Genomic DNA, 16,653 nt, shown 5'->3' with positions numbered 1-16,653 from the left:
AGGTACCTGTGGGAGATTGATGCTCGTATCTTTATGGTTTCATATAGGTCACTAACAATTTTGCGTGTGACTGAGGGTAGTGAATCCACATATGCGGACACCATCAGCGGTTTCGATGGGCGAGAAATAATTAATTATACATTGAGCAGTAATTGAAATTTCAATGAATGCATTCACCCGTAAATTTGACTCGTTTTCTAGCCTAATTATTTTGTTTGTTTTCTTTTTTCTGCTTTCAGAATCGACACATGGTGTTCGATTCAACAGTGCGTCCTTAAATTCCGTCACCATTTCGTCGACCGTGGTGAAACGAAGGCCAGCGCCGCAAATCACGGTAGCGAGCGCCCCACAAGTCCTATCGCCGAAAAGACTGTGCACAGCACCGCTGGCCGGTGCAGCAACGATACCGGCCCTAGGTAACTGTCTAGTTTCCGCTCACCCACAGGCTCCGGCTGCTGCCGCCGTAGCCGCTGCAGCCCTGCTGCAACATCATCAAGCCCAGGCCGTTGCTCATCAACAATATCAACAGCAACAACAGCAGCATCAGCAGCAACAGCAACAACAGCAACAACAGCAGCATCAGCAACAAGTTCGTTTCCAAAATCAGCTGCTGGAATCCGCAACTGGTGTTGCAGTACAGCAGCAACAACAACAGCAGCATCAGCAGCAGCAACAACAACAGCAACTAGTGTCAGTTTCGCTTGCGCTTACGCCTAACAGCCACAGTCAGCAATCCATGTTCACATCACCAATTGTAGCCCAATCTAATCCGGCTGTCGGTACACAGTCCATCAACGGTACTCTCAACGTCAACGCAGCCAACAACAATCACAGCCTCGGACAGACGCAAAACAGTCTCACCGGGAACAACGTAAAAATGGATAACTCTATGGGACAGATGACCCCGATGGCCCCACTGGCGCTCTCCCAGAGCATGGATTCGGTGAACACGGCCAGCAACGAAGAAGAGGTGAGTGCTTTTTACATTGCAGTGCAGCTAGAATCGGAGTTATTTCGCTGTAGATTGAAATTGAAATTGGTTATTTGGATATGGAGATCAAAATCTATGTTACCCAAAATTTACGTAATTTCTTAACTGTATTAACAGCGTTTATGTTGCTAATGACATTGTTAAAAGTTATCTGTCGAACAGGAAATAGGTCGTATCTCTCGGCAACGCTCGTAGCTCCTAGCGTTCAATCTATGTGGGGGTACCCCAAGGCAGTAACATTGGACCGTTACTATTTTTACTTTTTATCAACGACGTTGAAAATTTGAAATCGAAAGGTATACTAGCGCTTTTTGCTGACGATACTGCGCTTTTTATCCGTGTATTGACGTTATCTTGTTGATTGATTTGAATACGACCTTCAAATCTTATCGAATTACTTCAAGCGAACCAACCTTCTTTCTTTGTATCTATCGAAAACAAAATACATGGTGTTTCGTTCCCCACGAAAAAAAACTAAAAAATCATGCAAATCCATGTCTGGGTGATCGAAAAAGCCAACGATTTTAAGTATTTAGACATTTAGACTCAACACTCTCTTGGGATATCCATAAAGGTTGAAAAAAGTTGCTTTATTGTCAGACGCCCTGCGAAAGGTTAGCGACTTTGTTACAAGAAATGCTTTGATGAGTTTTTAAACGCTACTTTTATTTAAATATTATTCCAAATACGTAACGAAAAGATAAGGATGATTTTGTGCCCTTTTGAGAGTGGACTGGTGTAATAGTCAGCTCTTGGGGGCTTTTTCCGGCTCCACTAAATGAATAAAGTTTGTTGTAAATTGTTTTAATTAGTTTTTAAGTTTTTTAAAATATTCAAAAGAGCCCCTTAAAAGGAATCATACATTCCACTGAACACAATTTTTCGATAAAAGAGTGGGTCTTCTTTCAACTTTGCCAGCTTTCATTCACGATTAAGTTACAAACCAAATGACGATTCACGATTAAATTATAGACCAAACTGAACTAGTCTGACAATTGCATAAGATACGATTCACGCATGATCTGTCAAAAACAGTATTGTCAAAATAATACCAGCAACTAAATTCACCTTTTATTCGTCGCCTTCATATACATACATTTGCTCAGTTCGTCGTGCTAAATCGAATGGTATATGACACTCGGGCCTCCGGGCCAAGGTTGTAAAGTCGGGTTTCACAGTGACTGCATAGCTATATGAGAAAGGTAAAAAGTGTTTTGGTAGCTGAAAGTAAAGAATGAGAAAATCTTTCAATTGTGGTCTTTTAGGACATGGAAGCGGGAACCCTAGTCGGCAACATTTTATTGATTTATTAATTTTAGTTGGTTTGACGTAAAGCCGCCATAACTAAGTTCAGTTTTGCAATGACCTGAGCGGAAACATATATTGGAGAAGCCAAATGAATGAAAAACTAACAGAAAAGATGATTTATTGGAAAAAGATACGCTCAGAGACAGGACTCGAACCTGCGTTCTTATGCATTCCGTGCATACGCGCTACCATTTCGCCACTCTCTTGTTCTAGTCACTCTAAAACGCCCAGTAGCACGTACATCGAACATGGTCAAAAAAAACTACATTTTATTTTTGCCTCTGGATTTCACACGACAAAGATAATAGGAACTATCTCCCATTAGAACCTAACAATTTAACCATTTCATATATCTTGGGTGATTACAGAATATTAAATCCATTACCAAGGAAACAGTGGATTTGTATCTATTTCGATGTTGAATTCAGCTGAAAAAGCTATAAATAATTAATATTCACAAATCCCTGCAAAAAAATGTAACATTTTCCCATGTGTATATCTTTTTATTGCATGTGTAAAAATTGATGCAAATTCAGGATAAAACTAATATAGAGTATAATGTGCAAATTTTGTTACAAATCAACGTTGAAAAAACATAACTTTTATGAGTTTCTTTATTCCGCGAGAGTTTCGAATGTTTGTGCACCTTTTAACGATTTTTTTTACCCCACAATTTTCTCAGAGAAGTCTGATCCGATTTCAACAAACTTAGACTCGTTTGAAGGCTACTGTAGAGCCATTAATCAAGTTTCAGGAGGACCAAATGGCTGTGACTTCTGGTTCCGGAGATATGATGATATAAGTGACGTAACTGAAAAAAACATATTGTTTTTTACCGCTCTAATATATACAAGGGTGTCAATTTTTTAAGATCACCTATAATTTCGTAAAGCGGTAGTGCTCAAAAGTTTGAGCATCTCGAAAAAAGTCCCCATGAGATAAATCGTATATGGGTGAGGAGCCTAGCGGTTAAGGTTTGAAAATTTTCGATCTTGAAAAATCATGATGTACGAGGTCTGTTCAAAAAGTTCCCGGAGTTTTTTAATTGCGCGCGTCTGGAGAGTCCGGTGGTCAAATTTTTTTTATTGTGTTGGTACATATGTCCCTAATGTATGGTGAAATTTTCAGCTGTATTCATTGTTTACATTCTGTCTTGTAGCGGCTGGTGTAGACGTGTTTTTTTGAGCTCGGCGATTTTTGTTAGTTTAAACAATGGAAGAATTGAAGAATTTGTATAAAATTTTGCGTGAAAAATGAAATAAAGTGTAACCAAGTGTGCGAAATGTTACAGAGAGCCTACGGTGAGTCTGATATGAAAAAAACAAGTGTAATGGAATTGAATTTTGTTGACCTGTCAAACAACATTCAGTAAATTCGGTGGTGTTAACTAACGGACGGTTCGGTAATTCCGGTTTTGTTTTGGTTGAAATTACAATTAAAAATCAATTTAAGAGGTGTTTGGATTTTCCAAAAAAATACAACTTTTCATTCATTGATTACGCTTTTCTATTTTGGAAAAGGTATTCCTTGATTTTTCACTGCAAAGTGTGAAGAAATTTAGCTCCAGTCGTCATTTGAAAAATACACAAACTCACATGTGTTTGAGTTCATCCAGTGTAATATTTTCTTCGCCATTGATTTCAATGTCGAAGTTTGAAATTTCATACTGCTCATCTGTAGGTGAGAAAACGTTCACTATTTCCGCAAAAGTGGACATTTCAGTCGGATGTTTTTCAATTATATGTCGTTTCAAGAAATAAAAATTAGCATAGCGCGCATTGCATGTGGTTATTTACGTGTCGATGTAATTCAGACACATACCCGTGTATATGCTCCCGGCAGTAAAAACAAATTATTACCTGAAAAATTTTAATATTGGTAAACTAAAGAATACTAACTGAAAATTTCAATAAGACGTCCGTCTTCCTCCTGTTACCTGTTCCATCTTCACTCGATAAATCAATTCTTTAGAATGATTTCAATTCTACGCCTTTAAAATTCTCAAAATGGTTACTGCTTGACAGTTTGTTTTCGTTGGTTTTTATATTTACCGAAATTTGGTAATCATAATTATTGTACAGTGCGGACGGTACGTTATTCACCGTTCTCGGCGGCTATTCATATTTGTCGTATCCATGTGCTTTTTTTTAACAGAATTCAGTAAAAAATTTGCGTGCAACTGATCGTACTGTAAAAATTTGAATAATTTTTGTAAACTAAAACTCGTATACCGGAAATTCGGTTATTTCTGATGTTTACCGAAAGTTTTTGTCAAAGAAATTACCGAACAGCGAAATAAAATCTTAGTGACAATTATTGCTTGCATAATTCATACAATTGATCAACTAATTGATATTCGGAAGTGTTAAGGAACATGTCAGTTGTTTTCGTATTCACGACAACCAGTTATGTCTCTGACATTACCCACCCGACGTTTTTTTATTCTTGCTATCGTTGGTCCTTTATTCATCCCATAAATTGGCAATGGCGACAACAATCAAAACCAGAATATTGCACTATTACACTCTCAGATTCAAAATATTAGAATTTTCCTTAAAAAAGGCCTAATGCCAACTATGAGCCAACACACGATATTTTTAGAAACAGTATGGAATCATTTCGACGTTTAAAATTTTTTGTGTCGTTTTCGTTACCTTTCGTTTTAAGTTTAAAATTTTACTGTACAGTTAATTTGGAGAACTTAAAAAAACAAAAAAAAAGAATTGTAACTATTTAGGCATTAGCCCTTCGAAAAATAGAATGCAGAACCATTGTATTGTATAGATTTTTGAGCTTATCGCAGAAAATCGAATCAATGATTCGACTTGATGATTCTCATACTAGGTTGCAATATTTCAATCTCACATAGTTAGAATAAGCGGCAATAGTAAAATGATTCTGTCGCAATTATCCACTGCCCATACAGAATCGGATCGCGAAACGAGAATAAGCGACCGTTTGTTGCTTCAGAGAGAACCCCCACAGCAGCGAGCTAACTTTTGATTCTCAGACAGGTTATCGAGAGAAATTCGTCCTCGCACTGGTGTCTGTTCTATGTTAAATAAACCATGCCGGTTTTTTGTTGCTGCGATGATATCCGTCTCTCTTTGATGGCACCGATTGAATCGTATGAAGAGTTGCTAGTGAGCGTTCTTTGATACGATAAAAGCCATCCTTGCTCCTATGGTGATTTTTCAAGATCGAAAATTTTTAAACCTTAACCGTTAGGTAGCACCCCTTGAATACGCATCCCAAATTTTGCATCCCGATTGTAATTTTTCAAGATCTATGAAAATTCCTCTAAGTGGATCAAGAAGGGTTTTTTTAGATTAGCATCACTCTTCTCGTACAATAAGGCAACGCTTCAAGCGCTTGGTTTGAGAAATGATGCCGAATATGTGGCCTAAACGCTGAAGCATGCTTTTGTGCGCTACTCGAATTAATCATACTATAATTAATTGGTGTTAAAAATGAGCCCAAATTAGTATCAGAATTTTTTTTAAATAAAAAGGTAAAAATTTTTTTTCATGAGACTGTTTCGAAGAAAGAGATAGGCATTATCACACCACTAGGTGGATTAAATAGGTTTTTTTTTTCAATACAGATACTTAATGCCTAATTCGTTGAGAAATATATCATTTTTCGATGTGATCGCAACTAACTTACTAGCCGGCATCTTCGTGGGACGAAACCTCCGAAAATGGGACACTAATTTTCATTTGAAGCATATCAAGCATACGCGATTCCGTTACACAACCCTAGAGTGTGATTGGAAGAGTTGCCAATCAAAAGAATCCCATTTGCCACTCGTGTTCGGACGGTTAGATACTCTTTCGGCATCGTGCAAAATTTCGGAGCATAATTTCAAGTAACTATAATTGTGGTTACGCTATTGGACATGCTCAAATCAATCGGTAAAGCCAACAAATAAATGTTGTGAGATTTTCGGGCATGCCGAAAAGTAATATGTCTCAGTCCCTCGTTATAATCAAGGTTGTATCCCGGATTGGCTTGCAAACGATACGATCAAGGATTTGTTCAACTGACAATAATCGATTATGTCAGAAACTCTTTGCCAGACGTCAGCAGAGAATTTTTTTTGGAATCCGTTTTCGGCAAACAAACGCTCGCTGTTTACACCTGTATCCTAGCTGTGGGTAGCAGTTTGCTTTAAACAAGGCAATGCAGGGACAATTATCCGATATCGTGCAGATAAAGAGCAAATATTGTTCAGCCGAAAATGGATGGGTGTATTTTGCACGTACAAATAAATTCAATATTTATCGTCGTTCCATTAAATTACACTCATCGAGCATGCGATCGCATCAGTTACGCTGGGAATTACTAATGAATGCGTGTGTGTGTCTGTGAATAACTATAGTATGTACCGGTCGGTGCACGAGATGGGTAAACAAACCCTTCTGTCCTTTATTTCACTTACCACATAGACCGGTTCGGAACGTTTTCACCGGAGCACACGCACATACCGATTGCCTCTCGATATAGATGCCAACCTGAAACCGCGTGCACGGGTCTGAAATCAACATGCACTGTACTGGCTGCGTATTGCGCCTCTTTCCGACTGTTGGAACATGGGCTGCCGTAGTGGGTGAGAAAACGTGTAAGTCAGTACGTTTCTTTAAATACGCACTCACATATTGATTATGTACTTATCCGATGTAGTTGAGTAGTAAGGTGGAATCAAATAGTACTTTGAAAACTTCATTTTTCATTCTTCAAGTTCAGCATAAAACACGCTTCAATCGTTAATTCAACGCCAGCCCGTACCATCCCATTGAGACCAGATTAAGCACCTTCGATGACCGGCATACCCAACAGTAGTCAATAACGATGAAACGTACAATTTTCCAGTTGGTTTCCTTCGGCAAGCGGTGGGTGCGTTTTCCGGCGGAGGTCTAGTTGTTTGTGGGGTGGAGAGTTTCTGACCGCGGGCGTGTGGACGGAACTGGTGGGGCCCCGTGCTAGAGTAAATATAATTCATTGAATCCTGTCCGAGAGCGAGCATCCATTTTTTGCTTCAGGGATGTGTACACAGGTTCGCAAACACATGCACAATAGACTGCCAGATCACAGCTGTAACGAACGTTATGGCAAATGGTCACCGGGTCGCAATGAAAAGCTGATATCACGATAAGCATTTGGAAAGTACTTTTTTGTGTGCAGATTTGAATTGCATATCACATTTTGTATAGGTGCTATTACATTCTAAAATGAACAGAATCGTACTTTCGATATTTTGCGTCGACCTAATGCAGCTGGTCGAAAGCTGCAAAACAAGAGAACCATCTCGCATCTACTGGATGATGATTGATTTCTCCGGTCGTAGATGCCGGTTCGAGAATCTATTGAAGTATAACGTTCATCCATCAGTTTCATGCTTTGCTGATACCAGCTACATAAATAATAATCATCTTGAGTATGTAAGTGCTTTCATGTTCCGAAGCATTTGAATTATCTCTCACATTTGATTCGATCGGTATGATATGAAGTATTAATGAGTAAACTAAACTTGTCTTCTGCAGCCAATAATTCAAATCAAATGTTGTGCAATTCAATTCGGTTGCTACGAAATTCTCAGCTCTTTGGCTATCCCATAGATTAGTTAGTTGCTACAGGCATTTAACATTCAGTGCAGTGCGAGATAGGTTGAAGGTGGTTAGACGTCATCATAAAACATGTATCAAATAATTAACAACATGTGCATCGTCATCTTCGGCCAGTTTGATGTCAATGAGTTCTTCTGTTATGCTGTCATATGAAGATGTTTGCTGAATTGACTGGATCCGAATAGAGTACATACGCCGTTTCGGGTACGCTTGGAATGTTGTATATCGCTGAAGTTTGAGTCAATCAATATCTGGACTTAAAAAAACAATGCTGAGTACTTAAAATTAAGGTAATTTATTGTGCTTAATTTATTGGATAAATGGTGAAAAATTTATTCCGATTTGGAATGATGAAATCTCGAACTTTTCTTCGAATACCGCTCATCATATTTTGCACACTTGGTTGACTGACCTGAGTTGACATTTTGAGCCATCATTTATTCATCCTGTCATATATAATGTTATCTTTTCAACTCATGTTTGACAACTGCTCAATATTGCTTAATCAAGCGGAACTGAGGGCAGTTGGATAAATTGATGTCCTTTTCCAAGAAAGTCCATCCCGTTGCCTCGATGACAAAGATCAATTCTATTTGAATTCGAAAGTTAACTTTTGTCTTTCTGTATAGAACGGCTATTTTTTTGTACTTTTGAACATTACCCAAATTTTGCTCACGCAATTTGGGTAAAATTCAACAATTTGCATCGTCAGCTCTCAATTTTGACTCTAACTTTACTTTGGCGAAGAGCCTAAGAAAACATTGCTAGAAAATATTGTGAAACATAGGGTAAGAGCTCCCTATTTCATCTCATTTGTGTGGACGTTACCTTAAAAACCTGATTTAGCCACTAAAATCACTACGATTTTTCATATTTCTGCTTAGTTCGTCTTGCTCCATATTGGGAATTGATTCACATTCCTTGGAAATTAAAATAATATTCGAAAAAATCAGCTAAAAACACTTCTGATATGTTCACTACTGTGCTCCCAATTTTATCTCAAAAGTTTTGTCGTGAATACGACTTACTTTACTATGAAAAGGGTGCCTTTTCAAAATTTACCATTTGAATAAGTGATAAGTTTTTGATCGTGAATATCTCTTGGCGAAAAAGCAACGGTGGAGAGCATTACACAAAATCAGCCGTTCTAATGGCTCTAAAAGTTTTATAAAGAACTATTAGGATTTGTTGTTCGCAAATCGAAAGGAAATATCCTCAGTTTAGTGCAAATCTAGAACAGTTTGGTTAGATTTTTGCACTTTTCGCTGTGTGAAATTCACAGTAATCGAGATCAAGTGAAGCCTTCTTTGTTTTTTTGCAAAAAATGTTCCAGAGTTTAATGTCGAAGAGAATTACGCAATTTGATCTTTCTGAATGCTAAAAACGAATCCCTACAGCATATTGATAGTTTCTTTCAATAAATTATACAAATCCGAAATGAAATAATCGACAATAAAATTCTGTATGCGGCTTTTTTTATAGCCGTTAGGACCGCCCATTAGTGAAAAAGCTACAAATGAAATCAGGTAAAAACAAGCCTCTCAACAAAAAATTGGATCAGTTTGGATTCTATCGTCACTGCGAGCAGATGTATTTTGTGTCGTTTGCAAAGCTAGTTTCGCATCCGACAAGAGCGATTACGCCACAGCTGCCAGTCATTTGCTTTGGCGAAAAAGCAACGGTGGAGAGCAAAAGTTGGGTGTCTCTAAAAGTTTTCTAAAGAACTATTAGGATATCTTGCTCGCAAATCGATGGGAAATATCCTCAGTTTAGTGCAAATCTAGAACTGTTTGATTTGATTTTTGCACTTTTCGCTGTGTGAAATTCACAGTAATCTAGAACAAAAGGAAGCCTTCTTTGTTTTTGCGAAAAATGTGGAAAAGGGGAATGCTTGCATAATTCATACAATTGATCAACTAATTGATATTCGGAAGTGTTAAGGAACATGTCAGTTGTTTTCGTATTCACGACAACCAGTTATGTCTCTGACATTACCCACCCGACGTTTTTTTATTCTTGCTATCGTTGGTCCTTTATTCATCCCATAAATTAGCAATGGCGACAGCAATCAAAACCAGAATATTGCACTATTACACTCTCAGATTCAAAATATTAGAATTTTCCTTAAAAAAGGCCTAATGCCAACTATGAGCCAACACACGATATTTTTAGAAACAGTATGGAATCATTTCGAAGTTTAAAATTTTTTGTGTCGTTTTCGTTACCTTTCGTTTTAAGTTTAAAATTTTACTGTACAGTTAATTTGGAGAACTTAAAAAAACAAAAAAAAAGAATTGTAACTATTTAGGCATTATCCCTTCGAAAAATAGAATGCAGAACCATTGTATTGTATAGATTTTTGAGCTCGCATACTGATTTAAATCAGATTATAGATTCTATAAAGATTTTTTAAATTTAATACAGATTTGTAAAGGTTCATAAAAAGTGAGAAGTTAAAAGTTAGACTTTTCTTTCTGAGTATCTGTTAGTTTTTTATTGCAGTACTTCTTTAAAAATTTATTAATCAACGGACAAATCACATGTTAAAATGGAAATCTTTTGTGCAAATATTTGATGATGAACACTGATAAACATTTATATTAAAATCTTAAACCAATTTGAACTGATTCATTTCATTAGTGAAAACAGATAGAGCAAATACATATTTTCTATGAAAAAACTGGCATCTCTGTGCACAGTCGATGAAACACACACACTTAACAGTGCATTTGTGACGTATAGCGGAAAGCAACCAGTGTTACTAGATTTGCCACAATGGTTAATTCATTAGTATTTAACACGCTCTTTCTGGTAATATTCGAAGCCGAAACAGTTTTATTGAAATATAAATATCAACAATATAATTAAACCAATGTCACGGATACCAAAAATAAAATTCTTGTTGGTGATAATTTGAAGAAGGAAAACAATATTTTTTGTAACATTATGAGAAAACTTGGTAACTATGCGAAACCAAATGAGATGAAAACAAAGCGCAATCAAGTGAACTAAGTGAAAAACTTTCATCTCATATTCTTGAAGACTTTTATTGCTTGTCGGGTAATTTTTGACGATATTCAGTGATGATTGCTGCTCTGGAGCACTTTTCCGTTGTATTGAAAATTTGCTAAATGATATCAAATATTTACAGGTTCGTTATGAGCTTTAATTTGCGGAAGAATTTGTATCATCAGTCATTTCTGCTTGTATATTTGGAATTCTACAACCAAGGTATTCGCAGCAGTATCTATGATCAACAAGGTCATAATAAGGGCAGGACATCATACATTATAAATAAATATATTTTGATTCAATGGAAACTAGATCGAGTGGTATGACAAAAGCAATCACGTGTTTCTGATGTTTCTCTGCTTGTAGAACACTAAAATGTTTTGTTTACTCCACCTGTTTCTACCTCATTGGGTTTGCGCTAATCGTTCCCAAACAGCAGTCAAAACATTAAAGAGCCGACAACTACGAGCGCCAAATTGAAATAAACAGGTTGTCCATATATCAAATAGCTCAAGTTTTATTTTTGATGCTTTTAATACTGCGTAGGTTATATCGCCAAGAACGTGACAATCACCTTCAAAGGTTCAATTGTACTTTTGAAATAATCAATCGACTGTGGGAAAAAGTGTCTTCACAATCGGAATGTTGTTTTGTCTTTCTCTTAAAGAAAGGCTATAAGATCACTGTTAAAACCGACTTTGTAATCGTCCTTTGAAGTAGTGACGCAAAAGATATATACCAAACAGTTTCGAATTGTAGGTTTAGTTGGTTAATGACCCTACAATCTGACCTCGTCACTCTACGTTCCGGAAATACTAGAAAGGGGTTCGAAAACTCTAAAAAGGATCTCTTAAATACTAATAAAAAAGAATAATTACAGTATGTTTATATAACCAGGTAAGTACTGGTACCGTAGACGACGAGAATTGTAGGGAGGGTGAGAAAAACAAACTTCTGTTTCCACAAAACTTCCCTAAATAAGAACCTTTGAGTGATGCCAGCTATATGCTGGTGCTGGGTATTGGACGGGTAGGAAATTATTCATTATTCATCAATCTCAATTATAGTTGTACTTTGATGATTTGTGTTTCGATCAAGTTTGACAGGTAAATTAGGCGCAAGGCCAACCTGGAAACATTTGTACTGGGGGTGGTTTCACCCACGGGCCGTCGCTGGAATGTTTGAGTTGAAAAGATAATGGAATCGATATTTATGAAGGTTTAATTAATGGTTTCAATACATTACCAGTGGATGATAGGGAAATCAAATCGATGTTTGTTTAGAAGTATTCGAAATTAGAAGAAAATTATAACTGCCATACCCGCGTGGCTATAATCGCATCGATTCAGCTCATTCTGTCGCAAGGCAAGGTATTTTTATATGTGACTTGTTACATATGTTGAACTCAAAAAGACAAAAGAAATAATTAGAAAGTGAGAGCTAAGACTAATCTTGAATCCTGTTTGGGTTCGATTGCCAACACTTGTTCATAATCTCAGAGTGTTTTTCTCATTCTAGTACTGAACGATAATAAAATTAGATGTTAATTAATTTTAAAGATTTGGAATATTTTCCAAAAGCACCGGATCTAATGGAAACGTGTAAAAAGTGCACGCATAATGGCATAATTAAACCAATCCATTAATAGCGATTCCTGAAATTAACATCAGAAATGGTGGCAAAATAAATTTTCTCCAATTTGGATGAAACTTTAAACTCGTTTTCAGTAGGCTAAATTCTTAATTTTAAAGCGATATATTTATTCATGTTGGCATGGCCGCTCTCGACATATTTAAACATAAAATTGAAAGAACTAAGGTTTTCGTTTCTCTTTATCTGAAAATAAAAATCTGAAGCTCTATAGTTCTATTGACTATTTATGGATTCGAAGCGTGGAAATATTTCCAACTGTTTAGAATTCCCAAAGACGTAGTTCTATATAAAAAAAAACAGATTCAGACTTTGCAAACGATTCTGAGTTAACAGAGAGGGACAGCTGATCTCACTCTAATTTATGGTTTTTGTATATGAGATGACTACTGGAGTTTACTGTGGGGTACCTTTTCAATATATACCATCTGAAAGAGTGATAAGTTGTATATCGTTAATATCTCTTGTTGTGTCACCATGCCATCGGAAATATGATTAAAGATTTGGAATATTTTCCAAAAGCACCGGATCTAATGGAAACGTGTAAAAAGTGCACGCATAATGGCATAATTAAACCAATCCATTAATAGCGATTCCTGAAATTAACATCAGAAATGGTGGCAAAATAAATTTTCTCCAATTTGGATGAAACTTTAAACTCGTTTTCAGTTGGCTAAATTCTTAATTTTTAAGCGATATATTTATTCATGTTGGCATGGCCGCTCTCGACATATTTAAACATAAAATTGAAAGAACTAAGGTTTTCGTTTCTCTTTATCTGAAAATAAAAATCTGAAGCTCTATAGTTCTATTGACTATTTATGGATTCGAAGCGTGGAAATATTTCCAACTGTTTAGAATTTCCAAAGACGTAGTTCTATATCAAAAAAAGCAGATTCAGACTTTGCAAACGATTCTGAGTTAACAGAGAGGGACAGCTGATCTCACTCTAATTTATGGTTTTTGTATATGAGATGACTACTGGAGTTTACTGTGGGGTGCCTTTTCAATATATACCATCTGAAAGAGTGATAAGTTGTATATCGTTAATATCTCTTGTTGTGTCACCATGCCATCGGAAATATGATCATTAATTTATGATAACATTTCCAGTTTTATGACATAATCACAAAAAATTCAAAATTAAAGTTCTCTGAAATATTTGGTATCAGCGAGAATTAAAGAAGGAAACTCATGACACTTGATATATTTCGTTCATTCTAGCCAGATTCAGGCCCAGAGCTCAGTTTAGTATTCAATCAATTGCGGGACGTTCGTAGAACCAGTTTTGCTTCAAACAAGAGCGATTGTGTCATCCTGCTGCTGGTCGTTTGCATTGGAGAAAAATACAATGAACAACGATGGGGAACATTATACAAAGCAGCAATTCTAATGGTTCCAAGTGTTATCTAAACAACTATTAGATTTACTTATCTATTGAAATATGCAAATCGGAAGTGAATATAATCAGTTTAGAGATGGTTTCCAGTCTGATAGAATCTAATTTTCGCATTTTTTTCTCGGATCTTTTTGACGTGAATACGTCTAACTTCACTTTTGGGCACCTAATCAAAATTTACCATATGATTGATTGATAAGTTTTCGATCGTGAATATCTCGTGTTTTTTAAACGTATCAACATAATTTTTTCTCTAAGTCATCGGAGATAAGATCAGAAGTTTGGAATAGAATTTTCAGTAGTACGACATTACCACAAATAACTCGAAATGAAGATTCTTTAATATGATTCATAAGCAGAGATGGCATTTCACTAAACCAGGGCGTAGGTTTTAATTATACACTGCGGATACATTTGCTGCGCTCCACACAAAGAGGAAAGCGCACTTCTTCTCAGTGTCCAGGCAGACAGACTTTGAGTGCGTGCTTGTGTTGAAAGAAGCTGGAGCGAGAGAATAACATTCTCTTCGCACGAATCGCTCTCACGTGCTCTCGCTTAAATATATCCAAGTGATCATTGGTGCGTGATGGTGAGTGAACAATTCTGTGAACTTCAATTAATAGAGAGTAAATCTGGCCTTGCTATGAAAAATTTGCAATGAAAACCGAAAATTTTACGATAAATTGTGTACACCTCTGTGAAAGTATCTGCATCCACCTCAGAGAATTTGTTATCTACACGGAACGACCGAAATTAGCTCTGCGCCTAATTCGTATTACTGTTTTTGAATTAGTTGATTTTAACAACGAAATTTCCAAAATAACTATAAAATTAGTTAAAATTTAGAATTCACTGTGCTGAAAAAAACTCTTATTTTTAGAGAATGTGTTTAGTTGGCGAATATTCTGGACACAAACCAGCAATAATTCAATCCAACACGAAATTCTTATTGACAACTAATTTCGTTATTAAAATCAGAAACTTTGATTCTATTTATCTATCACCGTCATTACTGAAGGACAGCAGTGTCAAAGCAAAACAATTCATTAAAAAGCTAAAAGGGACAGTCTTGTTGAAACTGCTCGCAAATTGTTTAGTTGTTTTTCGAATGTGTTACGATATATCCCTATATAAATTTCTAAACCGATATGTAAAAATGACGTAAACTGTTAGTGGAAAGTGTATTTATTCAGAATTTGTGCGCAGTTGAAGCGATTGCGGGTAATAATGTTTTTACGCGAAACAGTGAAGTGAGTTTCGAATGTTGCACTCTAATTGTACACGTCAAATGATGTTTTTTTGTATCTTCTCATTCCGGGCTACGCCTTCCGGTGTACTACTTGTATTCGGTTTTTGTTTTCCGAGTGCTCAAAGTTTTCAGTGAGAGAGTCGATTTCGCGAAGTCGAATGAAGAAAACAGCGATTTAGAAGTAAAATGTTCAAAAAGTAGTTTATGTTTCGCTTATGTCTTTTTCTCCAATACAACATCGTATTTATACCTGCAAATATAGAAAATATAACCGCGACTGAAATTTTTTTCGGTAGTAGTGTGCCATCTAGTGGCTAGTAGTCATTACGGTGTTAACGAGCGCCATATAGCTGCTAATTGCAGAAACCAATTCAACCATTTATGTTGGTTGAAAACAACGTTTCTCTAATTCAACTAAAAAATTAGTTGAATGGAAATGAAGCGTGCCTTAGCTAAGAAATGACAGCACGTTTAATTGGTGAATTCAACTAAAAAAAATAGCCATTTCAACAAATATTTTATTATTATTAAGAGAATTAGAATTAAAAAATCTAAATTAGCAAAAATAAGATTTTTTTAGTTGTCTCAAAAAATAACTAACTAAAATCAGAAAATCAACTAATTTTTTCGCCAAAATGCTAATTTCGGTCTTTCCGTGTAATGCTCTAGCACTTTGGTGCGATTCAGTGGAGGAGGTAAAAGGAAATAAATAAACGCACTCATGATGTGCGCACACTTTATACAACAGTGGTGTATATATGTGAAAGAGAAGAGCTCTCGTTGAAGTTGTCAGTGCGAGGGGAGGAATTCGCTCGCTCTTCGTCACATAGAGGAGATGGATATCTCTGTTCATAGGTAGAGAAGTTAAAAATTTGATGCTACATTCATTGCGTAGTTTACTCCAATTCTAGAAATTCTGCGTAAGTCATGAATCCAATCCTAGAGTACAGTTCTTAAATTTAGTTTTAGATTTCACGGACCGATCTCTTTCCAGAATCTTGATTCTAGATCTGACATGGATTTGATTTGTGAAACAAAATTCTGAAACTGAAACTGAGGTTCTGTTCAGAATTTGGTCACGAAATTCCCTATTGGATCTCAGATTTAGAGCCAGAATTCTGTAACTGAATTCTGAATCGAAGACCAAAGTTCAGGGCCGGAATTTGGATCCAGAATTCAGTTCCGGAATCCAGGTTCATAATTCAGTTTCGGAATGTTGATCTAGAGTTTGGTTTCAAAATTCAGCTTCATAATTCTAGAAATTTAACTGAATTCACGATTCAGATGATTTTCAACTATATTCCGGATCAAGATTCTAGAACTGAGTTCCGGAGCTGGATTCTGGATCCGAATTTGAAAACTAAATCCTGCACCAAAATTCTGTTGCAAACCAGCAGCCTGATCCAAAGTTCGGCGT

General features: G+C 36.3%; 1 protein-coding gene across 1 annotated transcript in view; it reads left to right on the top strand.

Moving 5' to 3' along the window:
* The first annotated feature begins 592 nt into the window (after positions 1 to 592).
* The window catches only part of LOC131432682 (uncharacterized), a 438,024-nt gene continuing 421,963 nt past the window's right edge, over positions 593 to 16,653 (top strand). The window contains exon 1 of the mRNA XM_058599111.1: positions 593 to 970. Coding sequence (XP_058455094.1) covers positions 737 to 970 — 234 coding nt within the window. The 5' untranslated portion in view covers positions 593 to 736. The remainder of the gene's footprint in view (positions 971 to 16,653) is intronic.

Source organism: Malaya genurostris, chromosome 2 (genome assembly GCF_030247185.1).
Source record: "Malaya genurostris strain Urasoe2022 chromosome 2, Malgen_1.1, whole genome shotgun sequence".
Lineage (NCBI taxonomy): Eukaryota > Metazoa > Arthropoda > Insecta > Diptera > Culicidae > Malaya > Malaya genurostris.
Note: the sequence above shows the minus strand (reverse complement) of the source record. Positions and strands in the feature narration are given on the sequence as shown.